General features: G+C 43.4%; 2 protein-coding genes across 5 annotated transcripts in view; one reads left to right on the plus strand and one right to left on the minus strand.

The window, feature by feature from the left end:
* Positions 1 to 24,128, plus strand: part of CABLES1 (Cdk5 and Abl enzyme substrate 1) — a 76,490-nt gene that overhangs the window by 45,304 nt on the left and 7,058 nt on the right. Inside the window, exons 4-7 of one of the 2 annotated variants that reach the window (XM_052788487.1) lie at positions 2,101 to 2,178; positions 12,442 to 12,541; positions 14,083 to 14,239; positions 15,024 to 15,127. In XM_052788487.1, the coding sequence (XP_052644447.1) occupies positions 2,101 to 2,178; positions 12,442 to 12,541; positions 14,083 to 14,239; positions 15,024 to 15,127 (439 nt within the window). The remainder of the gene's footprint in view (positions 1 to 2,100; positions 2,179 to 12,441; positions 12,542 to 14,082; positions 14,240 to 15,023; positions 15,128 to 24,128) is intronic. The other variant, XM_052788488.1, reaches the window with a different exon arrangement.
* TMEM241 (transmembrane protein 241) overlaps positions 12,043 to 24,128 on the minus strand; it is a 90,739-nt gene continuing 78,653 nt past the window's right edge. The window contains exon 14 of one of the 3 annotated variants that reach the window (XM_052788489.1): positions 12,043 to 12,246. In XM_052788489.1, the coding sequence (XP_052644449.1) occupies positions 12,106 to 12,246 (141 nt within the window). In that variant the 3' untranslated portion in view covers positions 12,043 to 12,105. Of the gene's footprint in view, positions 12,247 to 21,813; positions 23,007 to 24,128 lie in introns of those variants that run through there. The other 2 variants (XM_052788494.1, XM_052788493.1) reach the window with 2 other exon arrangements.

A 24,128-nucleotide genomic window follows, 5' to 3' on the forward strand; every position in this document is an offset into this window, starting at 1 on the left:
TAGGTAAGGGGTGTTATGGCATTCAAACAAAAAATGAAGTCATACTTTATCTGCTGCAAGAGAACTTCATAATGCTGTATGCATGTTTATTATTAGAAACTCTCCTTTATTAAAGGGTAAATACCACTTTGCTTTTAAACATGCTTTTAAGGAGAAAAATAGGATTGCTCTAACAGAATGGGCTAGGAGAAGGAAAATGATCATTCTGCATTTTTCCAAGCATTGCATGCAGCAGCTCTCTTGGGGGTCTAAACCTTTTCCAAGAATGATGACTAAGCTGGTCCCTTAAGGAAATAGTGTTTTAATAACAGTGTAACTGGTACGAGATTTGTAGGTGCATATGGTGGTTTTCAGACAGTAAAGAATAAAATAGCTTGCTAGGGTTCATTGTCCAACTTTGACCAGTGTAGGACAAAGGATGAAATACTCGGGTGAAATCCTCACATACAGATCTGTGGCACAGAACATTGGAAAAATCAATGTTGGAGAGCAGAGCAAGGAAGTGCAATAGCCCTGACAACCAGCCTAGCAGTAGGTCCTAGCATTTGGACCACAAGTACAGAATTTTAGAAAGGTAAAATGTCAGTAAATTCTAACACTAATAGGATTAGAAGATGGCACAAATTGCATCCCCTCAAATTCCTCTAAGACATGGTGATGGCAGTTAGAGGGAAGAAGGGTCTTTTTAGTGTTATGTTGTACAATTGTCAGTGTCCTGCAGGTAAGAAGGAAAGAGGGTATATTTATAAACAATAGGTTATTTATTGGTATTTTATATCTTACATCTTGATCAAGCTTCTCTTGGCTTCTTGCCAATCTGCATCTCCCCACACTATAATAATGTAGCTGTTGGCAGTCCATGCAGTTTTATGGAAAGTGGGTCTTGACCTCATGGTGGTTTTGATGTTGCTTAATGATACGTCAGAGCATGATGGCTAAAGGTAATAGTGTGGCTGTAAAACAGATAGGGTGCTCTGAGGTATTTGATTTAATGCCGCACAGTGACTTTGCAGATGATGCAGAGATTTGGAGACTGGTTAAGAATACAAGGCGTTTGCTGTAAGAGTGGCCTGGATTCTGAGATAAGCTCTGTGCAGGCAGTTAATGTATGCTTTCATGTAGCCAAATCTTGAGCTTCCTGCCTATAAGGAATGAAGGCAAACCATGCTTACAGGAGGGATTCAGTCCTGACAGTTAGTGACTGAGACAGACGTGGCACTGGAGGAGAAGGGGCGAGGAGCTGTGGATCAGTCATGCCTGAGTGTCAATGCAACATCATAACCAAGAGGGATGATGTGATTACTGGGTGCAGAGGCTGGTGGGTCGTCAGAGCTAGACACTGATCTTGAAGGTAAGACTGAAAGATGTGATGTTTATATTTGTCATCTGTGCAACTGCTGAGGCCAGTGATACTGCCCAGAGACCAAGAAGGGCAAAGGGGAAAAACTGGAGAAGACTGAAGGAGGAACCTGGAAAACAGTGAAAGGATCTGAAAGCTTATGATAATAGCAAACTTGGACTTCATCCATGAATCAGTCTATTGCAGGAACTGGAAGCTGAAAATTAAGGGAGTCCTTTGGTTTAGCAGAGAAAGGTCATGACCAGCAGCTGGAAATTCTTGTCTGATAAATGCAGACTCCCAAGTCAGCCACAGAGTTGTGGTGTGTATCGCAGGTGGTTATTGGTGTGTATATCACCTGGGTTGCTGCTGGATTTGTCTGGTTAGTTTCAGCCGTAGAGGTGAGTTGTCAAGAATGGCTCCTTGCCTGTCTGAGTGGACTCCTTTCACTAGGACTCCTTTCACTAGAAAACCATCTATCCTGGATTCCAAGTAATGTGTCCAAGATAGTCTTCCTAGAAAAGGGGATGGGACTGCACTACTCGTTCACCTTGTAATGCATGGCATAGGCTTCAGCACTTCTGTAAACACTCAGTAGCACGATACCCTACCTGTGAGATAAAAAAGAGGAGGGAGAAGTCATCCATGATGGAAGTTTTATGATTATGAATTCCTCAATGGTAACATCTGTTGCTTTGCTTATTGTGGTGGGATTTTTAAATTTTAGTCTTTGATTTCTTTTATTTTCTTTTATATTTTAGAATAGTCCTTATCAGCAGCAGAAGATCCTTCTGTAGCATATTTTCAGTGCTGCCATATCGAGACTGTACCCAAGTCGGGTATGTATATTTATACATGTACTACATAGTCTTTCTGGGCCTGCATGTAGACCCGTTAATGGACAACAGCATGATGGAGGCTAATGCTTTTACATATCTGCTCTGAGAAGAGATAAATGCATTTAGATGTATTTGCCTTGTGGAACATCACCAGGTTAAAAGTACAGCTCTCAGTCCCCAGTTTATTTATATGTATTGTGGTGTCTTTGGTTATTAAACTGGAGAAAACTACCCCCCTGAAATCAACGTTCTTGAAATATGCACTGTTTTTATTGTTTCTTCTGACTTCACTCATCTTTGACAAAGCAAGTACTCTAGACAGCACAACTTTTATTTTATAAGCAGTCTTAGTTTTCTTATTCTCCCACACAAACATGGTGCTACTGTATCTAGGTTTCCAGAACTATAGAGAAATATTTGGATTTAAACACAATACCTTTTTATTGTACATTTAGCCATCGATCAGATCATTCAGTCAGTGAAAACAGATTATTTTGGCCATAATACCATACAGGTTCTTAGCTGGTGTAAGCAATGCCTGTGGAGCTGCCTTGGATCCCTCGACGTGCTGAGACACTAGACCTCTGACAGAAAAGTTTATTTAGATTGAAGCAGTTCTCCAAAGACTGAGATAGCTTTTTGCCCTTGCACTGAAACTGCAGAAGTGGAAGAAACTGGATTTGGCTAGGAGACATTGTCTGGCAGGCTCTGGGGCATGGCTTGCTGGGTGCCTTCAGGGGCACAGGGCAAGTCTGGGAAGGGCAGTGCTGGTCCCCGGCAGCTCCGTGCCCCTGGGGCAGAGGAGTAAAGCGTGGCCACTATGGCTGCTCACCAGAGAGAGCTGAGCTGTCTGTAGTTGGGGTCGGCTCAGCGCCTGCAGGGCACAAAATTTGCGGGAAATATTCAGCTGATACCCTGAGGTGGGTTTGAAAGACCCACAGATCATCTAGAGTCACATTTATCCAGTGCATTAAGGATGAATTCAGCTCGTAGTTTTCAGCCATTTATTTAATTCTGGAGAGTGATTTGCCACAAGCTGCTTGTGCATCAGTAATTCAAAACAAAGGGAGGTTATTTTTAATGCACAAAGGAAAGGAGGCACCTTTGTAGGAGAGTTGACTTGTTCTCCTGTCTCTAACAGTAAATTTTTTCCCTTAATTAAACTGGGATGACCCATCAGGCAACTTCTTGACAGACTGGCAGCTTTGTTCATTCTTCTTGAGTACACTGTCATTCATTTATGATCATTGCCCTTTGGAAATTGCCTCTTTATTGAAAACTGAATGTATTTTGAAATGCTGATGACTGGTTATACCTTCTAAATTACAGCAGTAACGAGCCCAGCTGCAAACCTAAATATTATTTCAGCATGTAATGTCTTGTACCATGCTTGCACAGCAAGAAGGGCATGGGATGAGAAGGTAGCAAGTGCCAGTACAAAACAATTTAGCCCTGTTCCCTTTGCTAAAAAGCCAAGATTAAAAAAAAAAAATGCCCTCTGTCTTTCTTCCAGATCATCAGAGGAAGAGAGGAACAATTCAGTGGCACCTCCTTCCAGGAACAGCTGGTGCAAAGAACAGATGAGGCAGTACAGCATAAACTGTAGCCACTCTGTTCAGGCTGCACAGTGCTTGCTTACTTCATTGCACATTTTGGATGTGTGGTAGGAGCGGGGAGAGACACTGGTACCCTTTTGAAGTACTGTAGTGACAGCATCCTTTAGCTTTGCTTCCTCTGAATCTCTGGATCGCTGATGTCTGTCCCCAGGCAAGATGTCCTAACTGGTTTATGTTCTGCAAACGTTACTGAATAGTTTACAAAAAGAAACAAATTGTTGCAGGGAACCATAGGCACATATGCAATTAGGCTGGAGTAAGCCCTGGCAGGAGTGGGAGGGAGAGAGGGCTGGACGTGCATGCACGGGGGACAATTCCGTGTGAGAGGAGCACATGGTAGAGCTGCTGCTGCTTCTCCACCTCTCCTCCAACTCGCGGGCACTGTGGCCAGAGGGGAAATCTGCAGGCACAGCTGTGTTTTGGGGAGGCTGCCAGCCCCCGTTATATTGTAGGCAGCACAGAAGGGCTCTACTGTATCGATGCTGGCAGCGAAACTGCACTAACAGATCCTTTTTAAAAACCTGTCTGAAAGGCAGTTCCTGCAGTCACAGCTAAACTCTATGTACTTGGCCACGGTGTATGGGGCAGCATCACCCCATACCAACGAGGTGCAAGCAACATACTCTAGACTCTGGCCCTTGCTTGCCCATCCTCTATGCCGAGGTCAAGCTACAATAGCAAGAACCCCCCCCAAACTGTGTTTTTAAGTGGTTGTACAAGTACAAATGGAGGTCTGGGGCATGCAGGGAGGAGAACTGTGGAAGTACATAAGAGGATGAAGTTTGAGCTGTTCCCTGGAATATGTTTCCCAAATCCCCCTCCTGGGCAGCCGGGCAGCAGCCAGCTCACTGGAGCGTGGCTGGCAGCAGGCTTTTGAAGGGAAAAAGGCTCCAGAGCGGCGCAGAGGCTGCTGGTGATGAATGGTAGGTTTTTCTACCTGCAGTTTCAGAAGGCCAATCTGGTGGTACTTGCTGGGGCTGAGAAGGAGGGACACCGTTTGCTAGGGAAATTACTTTCTCTGGTTTTCTCTGTTATGCTGAAGAGAAGCGAAAAGTACAAGGCAGAGTGAAATGGTGCGGAGAAAAAAGTTACAAACAGAAGTAATCACTAGAATTTTCTGTCCTCAAAATTTTGTCCCTACCTAGTATCTGATAGAAACCTAATGCTTTAGCTTATAGTGCTTTTGTGCAAGGGAAAGGGGAGAATTAAAACTAAATTGACAGAGGTTTTGAGATGTGGTATCTCCTCCTGGAGTCACTGAGGCAGGTACTTTTGTGCATCTGGGCCATAAATTCTCTCCAGGTCTGGCTACATTAAGATTGCCGGCATCTTTGCTGGTGGTGTGAAGACAGGCACAGCTTCACCTGTTTCCATAGCCAAGAGTAGGGTAATGGGCAGGACCAGAGCTTGCTTTTCTTCCTCTATCTAGACCAGCAGAGCAGCTGTGAGAGCAGACATAGCCAAGTCAAAGCAATGTAAGGAAGGCTATACTTCAAGTTAGGAGGTGAAAAGAGGAGCTCAGCGTCTTGCCTGTTGGCTTCCCTTGGCTCCTGCCCTGTGGTGTTACAGCCCAAAGTCATCAGACCCTGCGCAGGGTTTAGTGGTGGCTAAGGGCAGTGGTGAGAGGCTTGCCCTGTACTGAGAGCACTGTAACAGTGCTATTGCCTCTGTTATTAAATTAACAGACACACAAATTCTCTTTATCATTACAGGCTGATCTGCAGAGGCAGGTAGCACCTACAGCATCCAGCAACACTGATAATGTCTGAATGCTTGGCTTTGATTATGTTTTTATGAAATACAAAGCCATTGTGTGCACAGGTTAGGGGCGAGGCTATTCAAATGCTAGTAGTGATACTGCAGGATCAGTTGTGCAGTTGCTACTCTTTTTTTCAGTGTATTGGAAATCTTCATGGCTAAAGGGTATCCATGCTCTGAATTTTTCTGCTGAAGAAAATCTTGCTCACCTGTGAAACATGCATGCTGTTACCACACAGAGATTTTGCAGTAAAGTTTACAAACAAAACACATGCATGAGAAGATGCAGCAGTGACCGCTGAACCTTTTTTGCCATTGTGGAGAGATACTTGTGCTTTATAAAAATTGTTTCTCCTCTCCTTTCTCACCATTCACTGGTGTTATACTGTGCATCATGTTGACACCCCCCTATTCTTTCATAATACTTAAAAATTTGAAGCACCATGTGTAATATTATGCTAATACTATTCTTCAAGTTCCTCTTTCTTATTTAAACACAATACTCCGAAAAATGGAAGAGCTACTTTGTGAAGGGTATTGAAACTGGATTTCTGGCTCAGCATCCACCTTCTATCTTCCTTGCAAAAGATGAGAATTAATCCCCATCTAGTTCTGCAGATAGGCAGAAAATGGAAGGTAATGACAGCTATCAGAGGGTGCGCCTTGTGCAACCCCTGAACTGCTGTAGTGTACACCTCCTTTGTCAAAGGTTGTCGTGGTGGAAGCTCATGGCAAGTGGAACTGAGCCTTAGCGCGGTTCCTCTTCCAGGACAAGGGGAGATGCCTCAGGTCACTAGCAAATAGCTGCCCCACCACACACACACTCAGCACGTGCATGTACACACGCATGCTGACCTGCTCTAGGCCCTCAGAGGGGATTCGTGTCACGGCAGACCGAAGAGTGGAGGTGTTCACAGATGGATTAAACAAGACTTGAAGGAATTATTCATTTGGAGATGGGCTCCAGGTGGTTTGAGGTGAATTGGGTTTCAGCCCTTTGAGACAGGAGCTGGGGTTCAGACACAGCAGTTATTAGCCTTTTAGCCATTTAGCCTGTGCAAGGGCACTCTGCGGACCCTCCGTGCGACCCCAGCCAGGGTGGAGAAGGACCAGGTTCAGCTCTGCCTCCAGGTAGCTACCCTGGGAAAGGCAGATTTCCTTGGTAGGGGAAGAAGGAAACCCTTTCTCCATTGCTTGCCTGCTCTTGGAGCTTCTCTAGGCACCACTTCAACTTCCAGGGAGACGGTACAACTCTGGCAGTCCTCATGGATGTTGTCGGAGTTGGTCCATGTGGCCTGCAGGACATGGTGGCCTGCAGAAGGGCTATGCATATGCCTGCAGCCAACTGAGCAATCAGTGCTCGTTAGTATTTTAAAATGCCTAAGCATTTTCAAAAAAGGCAATGGCAGTGTATGTCTGTCACTGTTAGAGGTGTTATAAAGGAGGAAGAAAGTAACGTATTGTCTTTACCCCCAGGAAAAGAAGGTAGTGCAGTTAGTTGGGTTTATAGTTCTGTTGTGTTGTGGGTTTTTTTCTTTGGCGTGCATAATTTAAAAACATGTTTCTGAAAAGGGACTTTTTAGGCTTGTTTTTGTTAATGGAAAAAGCATTCGCAGATTAAAATCATATCTATTCTGATGATAACTTTATTTTGTGATTTTGTAAGAACCTTTTAAGTATTTCCAAGTTCCTGTGAAGTCCTGCCCAGAAGGTGAATCTAGAGGACCCGGGGGAGGAGGAGGAGAGCTGGCAGTGTCGCACAGATGTGGCACTGCAACTTGGCTAGTCTTACATTTGACTCTCAGCTGCTGGGCTTGCAGTGACTGCCTGCCATTGGGGCTGGAGGCGATGAGCTACAGGACAGAAAATCCAGAGCATCAGAAAGTACATGTCCTTACAAAACCGGCCCCAATTCACCTCATCTTTTATTCTTCATGGCATTGAATTCATTAAGTGGTTAGAAACTTACCTGCAGCAGGCATAGCTGCTGAATATTGCTGTCTTGACAAGAATATAGGTATTCATCTGACTAAACTTGCCTCCAGTTAAGGGAAATAATAATATGAGTAATCAAATGGATTGAAGCCCAGGAAACAGACCATTCTTCTAAAGTAAAGCAGCAAGTCGTTAAATAAAAAGACTTTGTGTCCTTCTCAGAAATGCTACAGACCAGCTTCATCCAGTTTCTAAAGATAAATCACTGCTGAATTTAACTTTGAATTTAACTAGGTGCTGGCCAGAACACTAATGAGTTCAACGATGCTGAGAGCAAGAGGTTTTCAATACCATCACCCCAAATAACATGTAGCCACAACGATCGATGTGTCCATAGGCCAGGCATTCCCAATGGCCTTTGTTACCTAAACTCTGAAATCTTTGTTTGTCTTCAATGTTTAAACTGGGTAAGAAAGTCATATGCAAAATGGGGCAAAAAGAAGCATTTAGGTGAGATTGTCTCACATGCCGCACCCCTGCTGTCAGTTATTTGGCAGGTCAGGTAACAAGCATTGCAGTGAGTGTGGAAAATGGGAATATTTACAGGAGAAATGAGAGCATCAAAATTGCATTAAAGATAGTAGCAATAAGCACACAGCAAGGCGGAATGCTCTGTTACGTCCTTCAGATTTGTTACCAAGTTCCTTGCTGTTCTTCCCCAACAGATTTTTGTACGCGTGGCAATTTTGATTAAGTCATCAATCTCAAGTGTTTTTCCTGAGCATTTATCATTCCGTAGGCCTAGGGAAGAATAACTAGCTGGTTTTAGCTGATAATAGGGAAACTGAAATATCCCTGCTTTTCTTTACCATTGCCCATTTTCCCTGGTTCTCCCAAATTGAACAAAAAACGAAAACCAAGTGCATATTAGCTTTACAGAAAGACACATAAATCTGGGGGGGGGGGTTCCCCACAACAGGACATTTCAAAACTAATGATGTCATGTATGAATTTTATAGAGGCACTGTTGCTCATTTTTGAGTTGTCCTGTTCCCTTAGATTGAAATTCAGCAATGAATTTCCAAAAGCTAATAGGTTTGAATTCTGATCTTTTAGTCTGTGTTGGGCAAAACATCGAGACAAGAGCTCACGTGCTGACATCTGAATATGTTTGAGGAGAGAGAAAGGATACTGGCCCATTAGAGCCACCTTTCCAGGAGCTTTTCCACCTCCTCTCCCTGTAAATTGCCGCTGGAGTTGTTGTTCTAGCAACACTAATGGCAATTAGGATCTGAAAGCTCTCAATCAATTAAAGCAGGCAGTCTCAGGCAGCAGGAGATCTGCTGCTGGACTGGCTGGCAGCATGTCTTTTCCAAAGCTGTCATTGTCCTTGACCCTATCAACAGAGACGATAAGTAGAAATTATTTATAGTGACAGATAACAACAGTATCTTTTCTTGATGTCTCATGAACTGCCTTCGCTTTTATAATAAATCTTAACAGTCAGGAGTCACTAAGCATAAAATATAGACACAAGAGTCTTACATCTCTAAATAACAATTATCAGATTCCTTTTCTAATAAGCAGAAGACTTTTTCATGTATCTAGAAATCTATTTAATATTTAATGGACTCCTAAATTATTCACAGGTTAAAGTGTTCAACTGTTGCTGTCATTTAAAGAGCAACTACCCAGCAGGAGTCTTGCATGGGGCTTTGTAGATCACATCAAAGCATAACATTTGATTCATTAAAGAAATGTTATACTTTCAAAAGTAATAGCATCCAATTTATATTCTGTTAGTCCTGGCTTGACTAATAAAAGACACGGTGAGATTTCCTGTTTTGATTCTTATCTACCTGCTTAGTAAAACTTTTCACCATCCGACAACAAATTTGGGATCCCAAGTCACTTGGTACTGTTCCAAGAAAATCTGTGAACTCTGTTAGGTGGAGAAACTTTCGGTTTTTTCTGCAGTCCTGGATAACTAAAACAATATGCTTAGTTTTGAATGTAGTTTTTAACACTGCTCAGCTTTCTGGAAATGGTATGCACGAATAGAATATCTAGAGCTTGACATTGATGTAAATCAGGGTAACTCCCCGAACTTTGTCAGAAAATGGGATCTAGTTTTTTGCCTCCTAAGGAAATGTCATCCCTGATCTTCTCATTTCCTCAAGTTTATCCTGCTCAAATAAAGCGAAGGTAGTAAAATTAAGTTCCCGTGATTTATTTTTGCTTTTCGGTGTCTGCTCGAATCCCTTGAAAACATTGTTTTGGAAAATAAAACAGAAAAATCAAAAATGAGGAAGAAGAGGAAGGAAGTTTTCTTCACTTAAAAGCCTCTTTGGCAAGGACCATCTTTCCTACTCTGCATTTTGTAAGCACCTTTTACTACTGGATATTGGTTTGTGCAGTTCCTCAGTCCCGTTGGTAATCTAAATAATGTAAACACAGTGAAAGCTTGATTTTTTTTTTATATGAAGTGCCTATCCTCCATATGCCTCTGCCCCGTGGGGCCCATTGACTGTGGTGCCACGCGAGGGCATGTGTCCTGAAGAACTTGGTGGTGGTGGTTGATAGCACTGGTGCGGCGGGCTATACCCAACCAACCATCCTGACTCTTCCCCAGGCACGGCTCACCCCTTTGGAGAGGGCAAAGCGGAGGCATCCCCCAGGTCTTTCCTAGCTGCTCTTGGGATTTTGGGTGTGTGGGGAGGAAGCAGCTGTGCTGGGGCTCCCCCAGCAGCAGGGTGGCAGCCCTTGGGCTTGCTCTTCCAGCAAGAGCTTTGCTGAGGCATTCTTGAGCTTTTTGTCTGTAATAGGAGGGAGGGAAAAAAATCAAGGCTTGTCCTGCAGAAACTTGACTAGCTTGCTGTTGATCGTAGTGGTAGGGAACTCAAAAACGGTACGGTAAAGTTGCCTAGGAATTTCTTACTAGGTGTTCTCCAAGATCTTTTACCAGTGAGAGGAGGATGTGTGTAAGCTAGGATAAGCCTTTCCATGTATATGCTGATAAGAAACTGCACATTGTTTAGTACTGATTTTCCTCAGAGAGGGAGTTTAATTCTCTGTTTTATGGACAGGTTTCTCTCCAAACAGTAATACTTTATTACTGTATTTTACAACACAAGCAATCATATACTACCTAGAAATACAGGGTGTATGGAGAGGAGGGGAAGACCCTAAGTAGCCCTTGCAAAACACCTAGGATGAGGGAGAATGGCTATAGTGTTGTTCACAGGGTCCTGAAGGTACAGTCTTCTTTAGAAACATCAGAAAGATGGGAAAATGGAGGCACATTAATGTCCATCGATCTTCAGCTAATGTCCAGGAATCGTTCCCGTGTGTGCTCACACGTGCCAGCTGACACTGGTCCCAGAGCGCTGATTTCTTTTCAGTCCCTAGAGCTGCTCTTTTTTTTTAAAGCTGCTGTGCTGACTCTTCAAAGGGTAGAAGATTTTCATTTGATGAATTACAGAGTTATCTATCCTTGTCTGTTAATTGCATGGAGAAATTTCTTTGTGACTTGTTTTCAAAGTCATAACGGTGTTATTTCTTACTCTATGTCTGTAAGGTTTTGAGTGGAAGGAAACTAAACTGTTCTGATACTATTTCAGGTAATTCAGATATTTGTTTTCATTTCTGGGTTTGGGGGCTACCTCAGGTTGTGTATTTGTTTCATAGATAAGACCTGCTGAAATGGTTACTGTTTGGCATTTATCTCTGTGAGAAATAGTTCCTTTAAGCAACTTCTGCGCAAGAGCGGAGAGGCTAATCCCATGCCTCTGACAAAGAGTTATTTTTACATAATTATTTGTCCAGCCCCCCCACTAACATGATATCAGGAAACAAAAAAGATAATGTGACACTGTGCTAAGTGAACCCCAAGCAAGAAACTAAGAGGACTTTATTGGGATTAGAGACTTGATACAGTCTTTTCCTTTGTCACAGAAGTATGTTTTCCAGCAGATAGACGTGTTGGATTTTTCCAGCAGTAAGGTACATGATCTATTGGAAACTCACTGTTTGCCGTGTTTCAGAGAAATAAAATGAGTGACAGGTTGGAAGGGGAAGACAAGGATACAGGGTGTGCAGAGACACAGTAGGAGACAGCCCAGCCCTGCAATCGGGTGAAGAGCCTGCAGGGTTTCTCCCTGCCTCAGTGTCAGCATCTCTCCCACAGAGATTTTTAAGCACATACTTGGACCTCAGCGGAAGTCAGCCAGGAAAATATTGTGAGATAAATAGTTTGGAGTTGTATACAGCTGTCATTTGCAGAGCGTAGATTTGCTCATAGTCTTTTTTACTTTCACTCACATTTTGATCCTGAGGCTAAAGCATGGGGTACAGCCTGGTTGTCTCAGGCATCTCATTTACCTCCAAGTGGTAGATGCTGAATGGGTCAGTCCTTCTAAAGTAGATTCCCAAGTTTCCATCCCGAGGCAATGGAGAGCTGGATTTCTCCTGCAGGCCTCCAGCAGGAGGGTCACTGGGCTTTGGACACTCTTCTGGGCTCGGAGGAGCAGGAATCCCTCCTGAAGGCTTTCACGGGCAGTTACCTCTGTCCAACGTGGGTATGTACTCTGGGAGCATCTGTCTGCTAGATATGTGGCAGTCAAGCGTTCAAGCTAGATGATTGTTGGATCTTACCTGAAGTGTACATGACTTCCAGTTCCTTCCCAGGGCCAGGTTCTGTCAGAGGCACCCGATGATGGGGAGCCTTGCTCTGCCGCATAGGTGGGGTATGAGGTGCAACCTGGAATAAAGTGGGGGTTTCCTCTGTAACGTATTTTAGGCAGCACAAGTGCTGCCTGTAGGAAAAGTTGTCTGGTCTGTGCTTTGCATTGGCATGTTTGGATTAATGCTGCTACCTTATTTCAGCATTAGGTGGTGGAAGGTGAACAAGGCGTGTGTATTAAGAGCTGTTTCTGCTCTGGTTTCTGTTTCCCAGGGATATGAAGCTGGATGGTGGACGCCAGTGCCATTCTACTGGAGTGTGTCTAAAAGAGATAATTGGTCTTGAAGGTGTGGAGCTCGGAGCAGATGGGAAGGTGGGGATGCTTCAGTTCCTACTCCCTTAGATTTTATGTAATAAGGGGAAAAAAGGCTTAACTAATAACCAACACAAATATAAACATAAATTATAACATGCAGTGTAACACAGTAGTTAAAGCACAGTATGTACAAACTGTAGATAAGCTGAGAAGAAGTTCAGGAGGACTGCCCAAGCTGTCAATGCAAACAACTCTGTCTCCTTGAAGAAATTTGCCTCTGGCAACATCTGACTCTGTAAAGCCTTACTGAATCGCGCAGCCTTCCCCTGGCTCTAGCAGCAGGTATCACTGCAGAGTATATTGTCAGGGGCTTGAAAACAATTTCTGGTGAGAGTTGTAAGCTGTAATTCTGTTTGCTCTCTGTTTTATTTAATGAAATAGATTTTGCTTAACGGTATGTTTTTCCAAAGAGCAGGAAGACAGTAGTACAAATCTGATGAGTATTTCAAAATCCAAGAGTGCATTCACTTGAATAGAATAAGCAATTATGAATCTTTAGGGAAAGTGATCTGTTTTAAACAAATATATAGAGGAGAGACAATTTTCATCATAAATGAAAACATTTTTTGCTGAAGGCCTGATTTACTTTTTACAGTTCAGTTTACCCAGTCTGCTGTCATGTATGGATTTAAAGGCCCTAGGTCAATGCTGCTACACATGGTGTGCTCACCTAACCAGGTGTCAGGCCAGACCACAGGCTGTAAATTCCTAAGGACAATCTGTCTGCTTATAAATAAATGAAAGCTTATATGTTTTATTTGATAGCTGTTCTGACCTCCTCGTAAACCAGTCTAGAGTCTGAGACTCTTTTTTTTTCTTCAGTATTAAGTTATTTTTGGAAAATAAACCTATGAGAAGCAAGGCATAGCCTATTCCTGACCAAGGGTACAAGCAGAGAATCAGTAAGCTCTAAAAATAATTTTGTCACAAGTTATTCATTCACACTTAGTCCATGTTGGGAGGCAGTAAATGATCTCCCACAACCATTGCTGTAAACTGGAGCTTACTTACGACACCAATAAGACCCTGCTAGACAAAATCCTAAAGGAAAAAATACCAAAGTGCTTAAGTTTAGCAGTGTTCAAGTGATTTGCCTCTGGCAGCTCTGTGCTGAAGGGACCGGTCTAGATGATGCTGTTTCAGTAAAGAAGCAGCTGAAATCTGCTACAGATGAGGCCCACTGAAATCTGCTACAGATGAGGCCCACTGAAAAAAACCCGACCAAACTGACATATTTTTAAATCTGACCCTTGAGTAGGATTTTGTAAATCCAGTGTATTAGAGCTTTTGTGTGTGTGTTTGTGGTTTTGTTTTGTTGAATTAATGCCTTTGCAAAAGCTTTTTTTGCAAGAATAAACGGACTGCACTGAAGCACATGTAGGTGACTGGTGTTTATTCATCTGTGCCTAACTATTAAATCCAGAAAATCCTCCGCTAATTTGGCTTCCCTTGCTTCCAGTTGGGATGCACCAAAGGCATCCCGCTGCGGCTGAGCTGGGCTGATAGTAACCGTCTGTCTGTTCTGAGTTTCTTTTTAGACGGTTTCATATACACAGTTCCTATTTCCCACCAATGCTCTGGGAACTCGGAGAAACACGATAGACTCCACCTCATCCTTCTCCCAATTTCGCAATGCAAGCCATCGTAGCCTTTCTTTGGCAAGAGCTAACAGCACGCAGGGGAGCATTGATGCAGGTAACTTCTCAAGAAGCTTCTTTTAATATACTTGCATAGCCTGGTGATAGGCAGTTATTATGAAGGATGGACATATGTCATATTTTAGCCCCCTTTTTTGCTTAAATGAAGCAAAATATAGTCTTGTGGATAAAAGAGCTCATTCTCTGTTTGCTTAGCAAAGCTGGCTTACAAATGATGTAAAGTTAAGTAAACAAGACTGCTGGTCGTATTGACAGCCCCTGATGGCACTCAGCCTGCCTCCTGTCACTGGCATTGTTTGTTCCTCCTGCATCAGGCTCATCATTACCTCCCTTTGCTATGGAAAATTTACAGTGGCAACGTGGTAGTCATAAGCTGAAGGTGTAAATCATACTTGTGACCTTTATTAGGCTGGAAAGGGCTGTGTTTACAAAACTGGGCACAAAACATAAGCCAAAGCACTGTATGCTTAAGATATTTTGGCATGTTAAATGAAACAAATCAAAACATCTGCATAAACAGATGCAAACTTGTTGCTGGGATTAAAAGTCTTTGTGGACCTTTATATAATTTTGCAGTTCTCAGCCCTAAATTCACATTTACCAAGTAATTCATAAGCTGTAGGTCCTCCATATCTTTGCAAATTGTATTAGTATTGAAATACTTAGAGTTTTCAAGATTTAGAGAAATCTTTCGACTCTTTCAAAAATCTTGCATGAAGATCATGTTGTGCATTATCTATGAACTCGTTTGCCACTTCTGATAAGTCCAGAAATTTCTTCATGTAATGAATTCCTTTCTTATTTTTACCATTGTTTTATAGGTAGCGACCTGGGAGACTTTGTTGAATACGACCCAAATCTTTTAGATGATCCCCAATGGCCATGTGGCAAACATAAACGGGTTTTAATATTTCCTTCATACATGGTAAGTGATATGCAAAATTAGGTGTAGCACAGATAAATTTTGGTAACAATATTTTGAAGGTTGAGGTTACATTTGGCCATATTTTAAGAAGATTATTATTATTTTTAATCTACTAATAACAGATGTTTGGAATGCTTTGTTCTAAATGACAGTTACTTACTAGGACATGTAAAAGCAAACTCGTGGAGGTATTACAAAAGTAAACGCTTTTATTACTGCTGTATTTCGTAAATGCTTTAGATGAAAGGCTTGTTCAAACAATGTGTTCGTTCTCTCGCATTCAGAGGAAAATTTATACTTCCTCTAATTGGCATCTACTACAAAATAGGAGGATGCCCATTAGGGTTTTTGTGAAGTCATGAAGCTGTATTGTGTTTTGATGCTTATCATTCACTCCTTGGAACAGCACTTTGGTGTCTAGTAGAGCCTTTGTTTCCCAGGTATTTATTTCACCGTAGGATAGTCCTTCCTTTAATTGCAGCAATTATGAGCAGAGCCTGTGTGTTTTTCACTATATCCAAACCCGTAACAATACAGACACATACCTGTTCCTTGTTCTGTGCTCTAACTCAGTGTTTTCTGTGGTGAGAGACTTCTGTAGCATTTCTTCAGCTGCACCAAGTCTGTAGACTTTGGTGTGCTATTTTGGCAGGACTGTTGCAAGATGCAGTGCCATTGTATGCATGTGACCATGTATCTGTCTGAATTATGCATCCAAAGTACTAGTAGGCAGCAGGGAAAAGCTTTTTTTTTTTCCCAAAGTGGTGAACTAGTACCCTTACCTATATACAAATAGGATACGATTTGAAACACTGAGGTCTAAAGGGTCATCCATCACCTCACGTAACTTGGAACAGAAGATATTATTTAAGAAACTGCTAATGTATGTAAAGATACAGTCTTTGTAGGTTGTCTTCTGCCCCGACCCTGGTCTTTATTTGATAATAGGGCTTTTGGGTGCTCCTTCTTAAAAATAAATGGATTTTAAGTGTTTCATGTAGGTTGAAGCTTATCTCCTTGCTGACAGGAGTGTTCTGCCTGTTGCACAAAGAGGCTTAATTGAGCTCTGAGGCTGTGTTTGTGCTAAATTTTCAAATGGGAAGTCCAGTATGTCCTCTGCTTACTTTCAGCCAGTTTTACTTTTAGGGTTGGCAAGTTATTTTTTGGCTGCCAACCCACAAAGCGTCAACCTTTTATGGCAGCTACATCTGGGTGGAAAAACATTTGTTAGGTTTTGATATGGTTATTGTCAAGGACAGGAAACTGTCTTCCCTCAAAGAGAAAGACATTGTTAACCAGCATCCAAAGTGAACATAGCTTTAGCAGTCATGGTTGTGTTTCTAACCTTCCTCAGGCTGCGAATGTGTGCCAGGCGATCTCTAGTCCTCTAGGATCACCTGAGATCTTTGATCCTTTTTCAACTTGGTGTTGAGATGGTTGGGTGAGTCAAAATAGGGCAGCCAGGATAGTGTCCTGCAGGGGAGGTCTCTGCCCAGGAGTGTGTGTTTGATGCCCTTCTTCTCCATATGCTGGTTAGCCACAGCATTTTGAGGTCTGTGTTTGTCCCCTTTTTGCAAAAAGGAGCTGACTAGGGATTTCCACTGTGACAGAGGTATGACTAGATACTTTAAAGGTGAAAAATGTACTTCAAGGGCAATTGTTAAAATCAACGTCATTGTCTAGAATGTATCTGGACTGACAGGGGTCTCCCCGCTTTTTCATTTTCTCTAGCAGTTAATTACTGCCATGTCTGGAAACACGTCTTATTTGACATTTTGGGGGTTTTTGCCTGAATTTGCCTTCCAGCCATCACTTCTTCAGCACTGCCTGAGGGTCTGCAGCACTCCCATCTCCCTCTCTGAAGGCAGGCACTAATCTAAGAAGGGGCTGAAGGACATTAAGTGCTGTGTTTCTTTTGTTGGTGAGAATCGCAGGAACGTGCCAAGAGCTCTCTTGTTCAAGGATTTCGCCTGTCCCTGGTTGAAGCAGCATAGCTGTGATGCCATGCAGGAGCTACGCAGCTTTGCAAGAAACCGAAGAGTGGGTGGTTGTTCTTCAGTGCTTGGCTGAGAGATTTCACAGGGGCTGGTGCTTCCTTCAGCCGAGAGAAGGGAGAAGAGGCAGTGCCGGAATGTCCTGGGACCTTGCAGGTTAAACAGGATTTTGCAACTTGGGCTGCGGGTGAGAAGGGCTTGTGCATTGAACTGGTGAATATAGGGCCATATTGGCTATGTGGGAGACTTTACTTGCATCCATATTAGACTTTCCTGACTCAGCTGGCTTTCCCCATCCCTGCAGTTCACATCAGCGTGAACAGGAGCATAATAGGCTGTAATTTCAAGTCATTTCCTTCCCCAAATATAAAAATCGGTGTATGCTGCAATTAAAGGAAATTGCAGTCTGAGGCCAGTGAGAAACCTGTGTTTTTTTCCTGACCGTGCACAGCCATCATGGTAGCGACAGACCTCTGCCAAATGACCGTGGAACTGTAGAGCTGCTATACAGAGTCTCTGGTCCTGAGCAGAATGTAGCTGTAATTACTGCCTCACACAAGTGCTGGAGCAGCTGAGAGTGGCTCTGATGTCAGCGCCAAACATTTTGTTGTGTGTGGAGAGCTGCAGCTTGTAATTAAAGTTTCGTTACTTGGCCAGCATTTAGCATTAATGCTTGGCAGCTGCAAGCTTGTAGATATTTCCCCTCCCCAGTTCCTTATGGATGTCAGAGCAGTCAATGGGGGGAAGGTGTGCGAGAGAAATGTGAACACGTGGCGGTGTGGATGAGCGAGGCTGGATGCTGGGCTGCAGCACTGGCTGCGGGATAGAGCTGCGTGCACCAACTGGTATTACTCCTGGGAGCTGGGCTCGTGCTTTGCAGGCCAGGATTTCTCCACTGGTAAAACTGTGTTGAGGTCTGTGTGAATGCTGCATCAGTAAACAGTGCAGGCTTTATCCTGAGGCATGAGACGGACAAAATGTGTGGTCTGGCTTGGATTTTACTCTGAAATACATGCAGTTAACACTCGGCATGCCGTTCCCTCCATTTTTGTGGAGCCCGAGTTTATTATCACTGACATTGACTTTATAGTCTTGTAATTTTACTGAGTTGAATTAGTCCTGACTTGCAGAGGATTTTTAACTGCAAGTCTTCAGCTGTTTTCAAGGAGCAGCTGAGCTTCCTCCTTGAAGATAGCTGTGGGGAAGGAGAAGTGCTTTTGGTTTGGTCTTTTTTTTGCAGTGGAGTTCCTGGCTTGAAAGGGTATACACTTCCCTGTTGCGTTTCTAAAAGTAATACCCACAAACAGCCTGTCAGGGGACGATTCTGAAAAAGCAGCTTCAATACTTGCCCAACACAAATTCTACAGCTTCTATTAATTGTACTAGTCATATTTAAATCCTGGTCTACCCTGGAGAAATTATTTCACTTTGTGCCATCTTTGTAGGAGAGTCTACAATCTCTGCCACAATATAAACAGTAAGAGGTAGAAAAATTTCATGCTGAAGGTCAGGGGGAGGAGGGAAACATCATGTCACGGTTGACAGATGTCTTCCTGGGTGATACTGCTAAAACAGGAATTCTTGCAGATTCTTAAATCTCTCTAGAATAGGAACTTTATCTGCCAGACAGAGCAGTAATTTCTTTGCTAGAGTCTCATGTCGACCGGCGTACATCCAGACTTGTCAGTGCCTCCCTGGCCTCCCTGCATCCTCGCCAGCAGGAACAAACTCCTTTCGTGCAGAAGGAAAAAAACTCACTCGGCAACAGGTGTGAGGCTGACCCCGCAGTCCTGCTTTTGTTGGTAGCACAGAAACGCAGGAGTGTGTTAGCTGGCTGCTGTGCACTGCCAAAACTTGCAGCAAAAGAAGAAAAGCCCAGATCAGTAGCATCTTGACTTTGAGTGACCCTTGTGTAATAACATCCCTGCAATATCCATCTATCTGTGCCCAAGGGATACACATGGAAATTGGCTTGGGTACTTAAGTACAATTTCAGTGCATTGGTTTAATTATGTCAAAATAAATTGACATCTCTACACCGCTAATAAAAAAGCATGTCGCAAAAGTCTGCAGTGCTCTTACAGCGGGCTGACCATCAGCCTGCACTAGTGTCAAGCACAGCCAGGCTGCGTTATTAAATATTAGTCCTCCAATGTGATTTTAAAATTAGAACTGCTTGCTGCCCTGGCCATTTAGTCTAACAAAAGCCCTGCATGATGATACAGCGCATTCAGTCTCTTTCTCCCCCATTCTGTCTTTCACAAGGAGCATCAAGGTCAGGAGTACTCCACTACAGCCAGCGTCCTTCGGTGCCATCACCCTATTCTTTAAGCCGCTTCTGTAGTTGTAAATTAAGCAGCTCCAGACTTCTTTTTTATCGGCTGCTGACCTTGTACCCAAAAGTCTCAGGGAGCAGAGGATCACAGTGGTGCTATATATTCATATTTAAACCCTGTGCTCTATGCATTTAATGCTATATTTGGCTGAGACTCCAATAAACCACTGTTTTGTAACAATGACACACTGTATTAATTGAGAATTATTCCAGTGTGTTAACCGTATAAAATAAACTGGCACCCTTCCATGTACTTTAATTCAAACAAGCAGTTTTGAGATTATTTGCTTTGTGAAATTCAAAAGCTTTCAGTTTAAGATCCTTGAATGTTAGTAACTTTCTAACAACAGAAACATCTTCTTTTAGTCTTCCTTTTCCTTTTTTTTGTTGGTTTTTTTTTTCATTATAAATAAGGAACCACTCCCATTTTCCATCACCATTTTAAGCCTTTGCTCTATCAGGATTTCCCATATATATGCATCTTCAGCCATAATCATATGAATTAGGTTACTGACAGTTTATAGCTACATATCTGGTCACCTATGGTATGCATTAAGGTAGCCAGGCAGCACAGAGTCATTGACTTCTTTTCATTTGTTATGTGGTTGAGAACTTAGCGTTGACCTACTGAAAGTCTGTTAAAGGTACCAGTCTTCTGTCTGCTCTCTGTGAAGTAGATTTATCAGGGGTACACAGTAACGACAGCTGAAGAGAACCTATTATATATCTTTCATTTTATTCACCTATTTTATTCTGATTTTATCCTTCTTAAGCAGGTGATAGAGGCATCCGAGGCTAGATCATCTTTTACTGGTAGCGTGCCAAAGTAGGATTTATTTTCAACAATGTTTCATCTTGCCAGTCTTTCCAACCATTTCAGGCATCCTCCCTCCTCCCATATTTATGAAACTATATATACAGCTTTCCTATGAGAAAGCAGCTGCTTGAAAACACTTGTGAATAACACACAAGCTAACCTCCAAGTTCAAAACTGCCAGCCATGCAAAAAGTGTGCAGAGTACAGACTTCGGCCGAAGCATTCATCATGTCATCCAGGCATCTGTCAGCTACCATATATCAAGGCTTTCATTTGTCTTGTGCAACTTCCATCGCCAAACTAAAATATACATACACAGATTTGTATACAGAGAATGTGAACAGAGTTCACGAAGGAATATTGCTGAATACTGAAGTGAAATGTGTTTTGTGCAAATAAGCTGTGAGAAACAAGACAGACGTTTCTGGATGACAGAAGTTGCAAACATTCGAGATCAGAATTTGAGAAAGACAGTGTGGTAGTTCCCAGTGCCTTGCTCATGTGTCTGACAGCTCTGGGAGTGCTGAGTGCCTGCCTGGTAGGGAATACATTATCTATAAGAAAGCACGTTTGGATAGAAAAATGCTGTGCTCCTTCTAGGGAAATATTTGCAAGCCCTTTAGAAAATTTGGGACATCGATGTTGAACAGTGCTCTTACACAGGCAATACCAGGATTGTTTCGGACAGACAAAAATCCACGGCATTTACAGTCATGTCTTCTCCTCAACATGGCAGCTTCATTTGGGACTCACAGGCAGCTAAAGTGCAATGAAATGGCCTAAAACAGAGGAGAGAAGCATAAACGCTAAGCAGAGAGCAGGCAGCAAAGGATGCTGTTAGGGCAGAGCCCTCCCATATCAGATACCAGCTGGCCCTCATGGGTCGCTGGGCCACCCCAGAGGTTTCCTCTGCTCCATCCCTCATGGGCAGGGGCAGCAGTGGGGATTGCTGCTCGGTGCCAAGCTGTTCATGGGGTGCAGGAGGTGCCCTGGGCAGGAGTGGGGTCAGGGACCGGGATTTCTGTGTAGCCTCGTGAGTGCTGTGCGCCAGCCACGGCATGACAGCGGGAGGGATGCTTGGGTGTCTGGTCAGAAACAGTTAGAAGGGGCAACTGTTTCAATCACTCACACTAATTCAGTATTGCTTTTAAATTACCTGTCAACAGATACTTTCAATCACTCACACTAATTCAGCATTGCTTTTAAATTACCTGTCAACAGATACTTTTTTTTTTTTTTTTTTTTTTTTGCTGCCTGCCTCTCTGGCGGGCAGGGTCCCGCATGCACGCATTTCTATAGGCACCAGCTGGGCAAACAGCATCCCACTACTCAGACAAAGTTTGGCTTCTGCAGCAGCTATGGAAAAAAAAAATTAGGGGGTGGGGGGAAGAAGTTGCACAATTCCTTTTCTTGAGAATAAGGGCAGTTAGCTGAGGTCTCCAGCATGGCACTGACAAGATGAGACAGCTGTCTTAGAGCCAGTGTGTTCACACATGCTGCCGTTATCCTGTTACATGAATCAAAACTAGCACACACCAGCTTTCCTCTGGATTTCATTATTGTGATTTACATCGTAGAGACTGTTGTCTCGCAGGAAGCAACAGTCTTCGGAATTTGGGAGGAGGGGGGAGAGATTCTTATCAACAGGACAAAATTGACAAATCTCTGTTTAAAAATAGCCGTACCTCCTTACCATTTTCAGTTTTAAGCAGTCTGCTTATTCTCAAGCCTCTGAGTGCTTTGCTTTAAATAAAATTTTTAAAAAGAGCCTTTCTCCTTCTAAAGAGAATTTAGCTGAATTCTGGCAAATCTCCCACGGCCTGGAGGAGTCCCAGGTAAAACAGACGGTGCCTGCAGAGCGGCCGTGGGGAAAGGTGCACCCCGGGGGGCTACTGCTGCTGTGTGGCAGAGCCCGGGGCTCGCTCCCCCTCCGCGCAGTCACCCCTGGAGCTGGGGTCACGCTGGCACCTGCTTGTTAGAGGTGAAAGCAACTGAAACTTGCTGTCCAGCATAATTTCTGTGCGGCCCTTCAGCTGAGTCCAGAGGATGGTCAGGCCCTCTGTCCTCTGCTGGGCCATTTGTGCTGCCAAGGGGATTCTGTCTTGCACGCGAGGTTCATGCATGTTTGCATCCTCCTCTGTGCGGGGAAGGATGATTACCTGGAGAGAGCCAAAGGCAAGTCTGCCAGAAAAACCCGTGATCACTTTGACGGAGATAATTAAGATAAAACTAAGGAGCTCCATGGTAATGGAGAGCAAACAACAGGCGGTTAGTTTTGCAGTGAAGCATGAAATAAGGTGTTGTGTAGCTTTGCACAGTAACACTGAGCTCAGTCTTTCTAGAATTGCCCAAGACAACGAAAAAACACTGGTAGTAACTAAAATCATCTTTGGATTTAATAGCAGGTAACCTTTATGTGCTTAGAGTCTCTTGACTATGTAAGTAAGAGCAGCAGGGACCAGTGTTTCTGCACTTTGAGTAGCAGATGGCACTGGTCTAAATTATATGTGGCTTGTTTCAGTCGTCCTCTTATAGCAGTACTAAGAGGAACCCTGTTAATAACACATAAAACTCCCAGCATATCTGTGTGTCAGAAGCACCCAACTTGCTGATGATCCTCTGGCAACAAAACCAAGGAGTGGGCAGGCAGGCAGGCAGCGACATCCCAGGGAAAGACAGGAGAGGAGTAATTGATAAGATCTTCATTCTTCTGCTTCAGAGGGCTGAGCCCTGCTGGGTGAGATGAAGAACATGAGAAGCTGTCTGCAACAGAGGCACGGCCGCACGGGTGTGTGCCTACGTCCTTCCAACCTCAGCAAGGTTAAAACCAGGCAGACCCACACATTCAGTTGAAGCCTTTCCCTCCAGCCCTGGGTAGGGAAGGTTTTTCCTCCCTGTCTTTTCCTCTCTTCCTTTTGTTTAGGCATGGTAGCACGTTGCCCTGCCTCAGCGTCAAGACAGTGTATGAAATTTTAACCTCGGTGGCACTGCAGCATCTGCCCGGACCTGCGCTCAAGCTCATCCATATGCATGCAGGGCAGCAGGGGTGGCTGAAGGGGGTTGGTGTGGCATTCTCCTTTTTGATGATTTCTTATAATTGGCAGCTTTCCTTAATAGGACAGAATTTCCTTAATAAATTGTCCCCTTTATTTTAGCAAAAATTGGACTGGTGCTTAACACGTAACTGGGTCGGAGGGGGCTTGCAAACTTTTATACTCAAGACAACAGCATGAAACTGTTGTGCGTGACGTGCCCAGCAGAATTACCTGCCAGGACGTAGTGGGGAGCAATTTATCCGGACAGATGATGCTTCTCACACTGCAGGTCAGATAGCACAGTAGCCCACATTTTAAAACGTGTGTATGGCCATAACAGTGCACTGTGGCAAGAAGCTGATTTTTTCCTCTTTATTACAGAATGTTTACCTCAAATACTGCTGTGGGCTGTTTAGGGCATACTCCACTTTCTTTTAAATTCCTGTAATTACCCATTATTTCAGTACCATAGCTCCTAAATAAAGTGCAGGAAAAGTTAGGTGTGTTTTACTCCCGTTCATGCTCATTTCTGATCCAGCCAAGGACACGATCAGATAACAAGAGTTGTCTGATTGCTCTCTAGAGCCATTACACTCTCTCCTCCCCAAGCCCTTCCATTTTAATTATTGAAAAAAACCTGCAATCATAGGCAGTCAGTCTTTTGGGCTGATTTAGATTCCTATGAGGATACATATAATACAGTGAGGCTCCATCTTTTATAAAAGTATAACATGCAGCAAGTGTTTTGCACGCCTCTTTCCACCTCTTGTTCTTTAACATTAACAGCCCTTTGCCATAACACAGGTTAATCATAAATGGA

This window comes from Harpia harpyja, chromosome 5, assembly GCF_026419915.1.
Source record: "Harpia harpyja isolate bHarHar1 chromosome 5, bHarHar1 primary haplotype, whole genome shotgun sequence".
Classification (NCBI taxonomy): Eukaryota; Metazoa; Chordata; class Aves; order Accipitriformes; family Accipitridae; genus Harpia; species Harpia harpyja.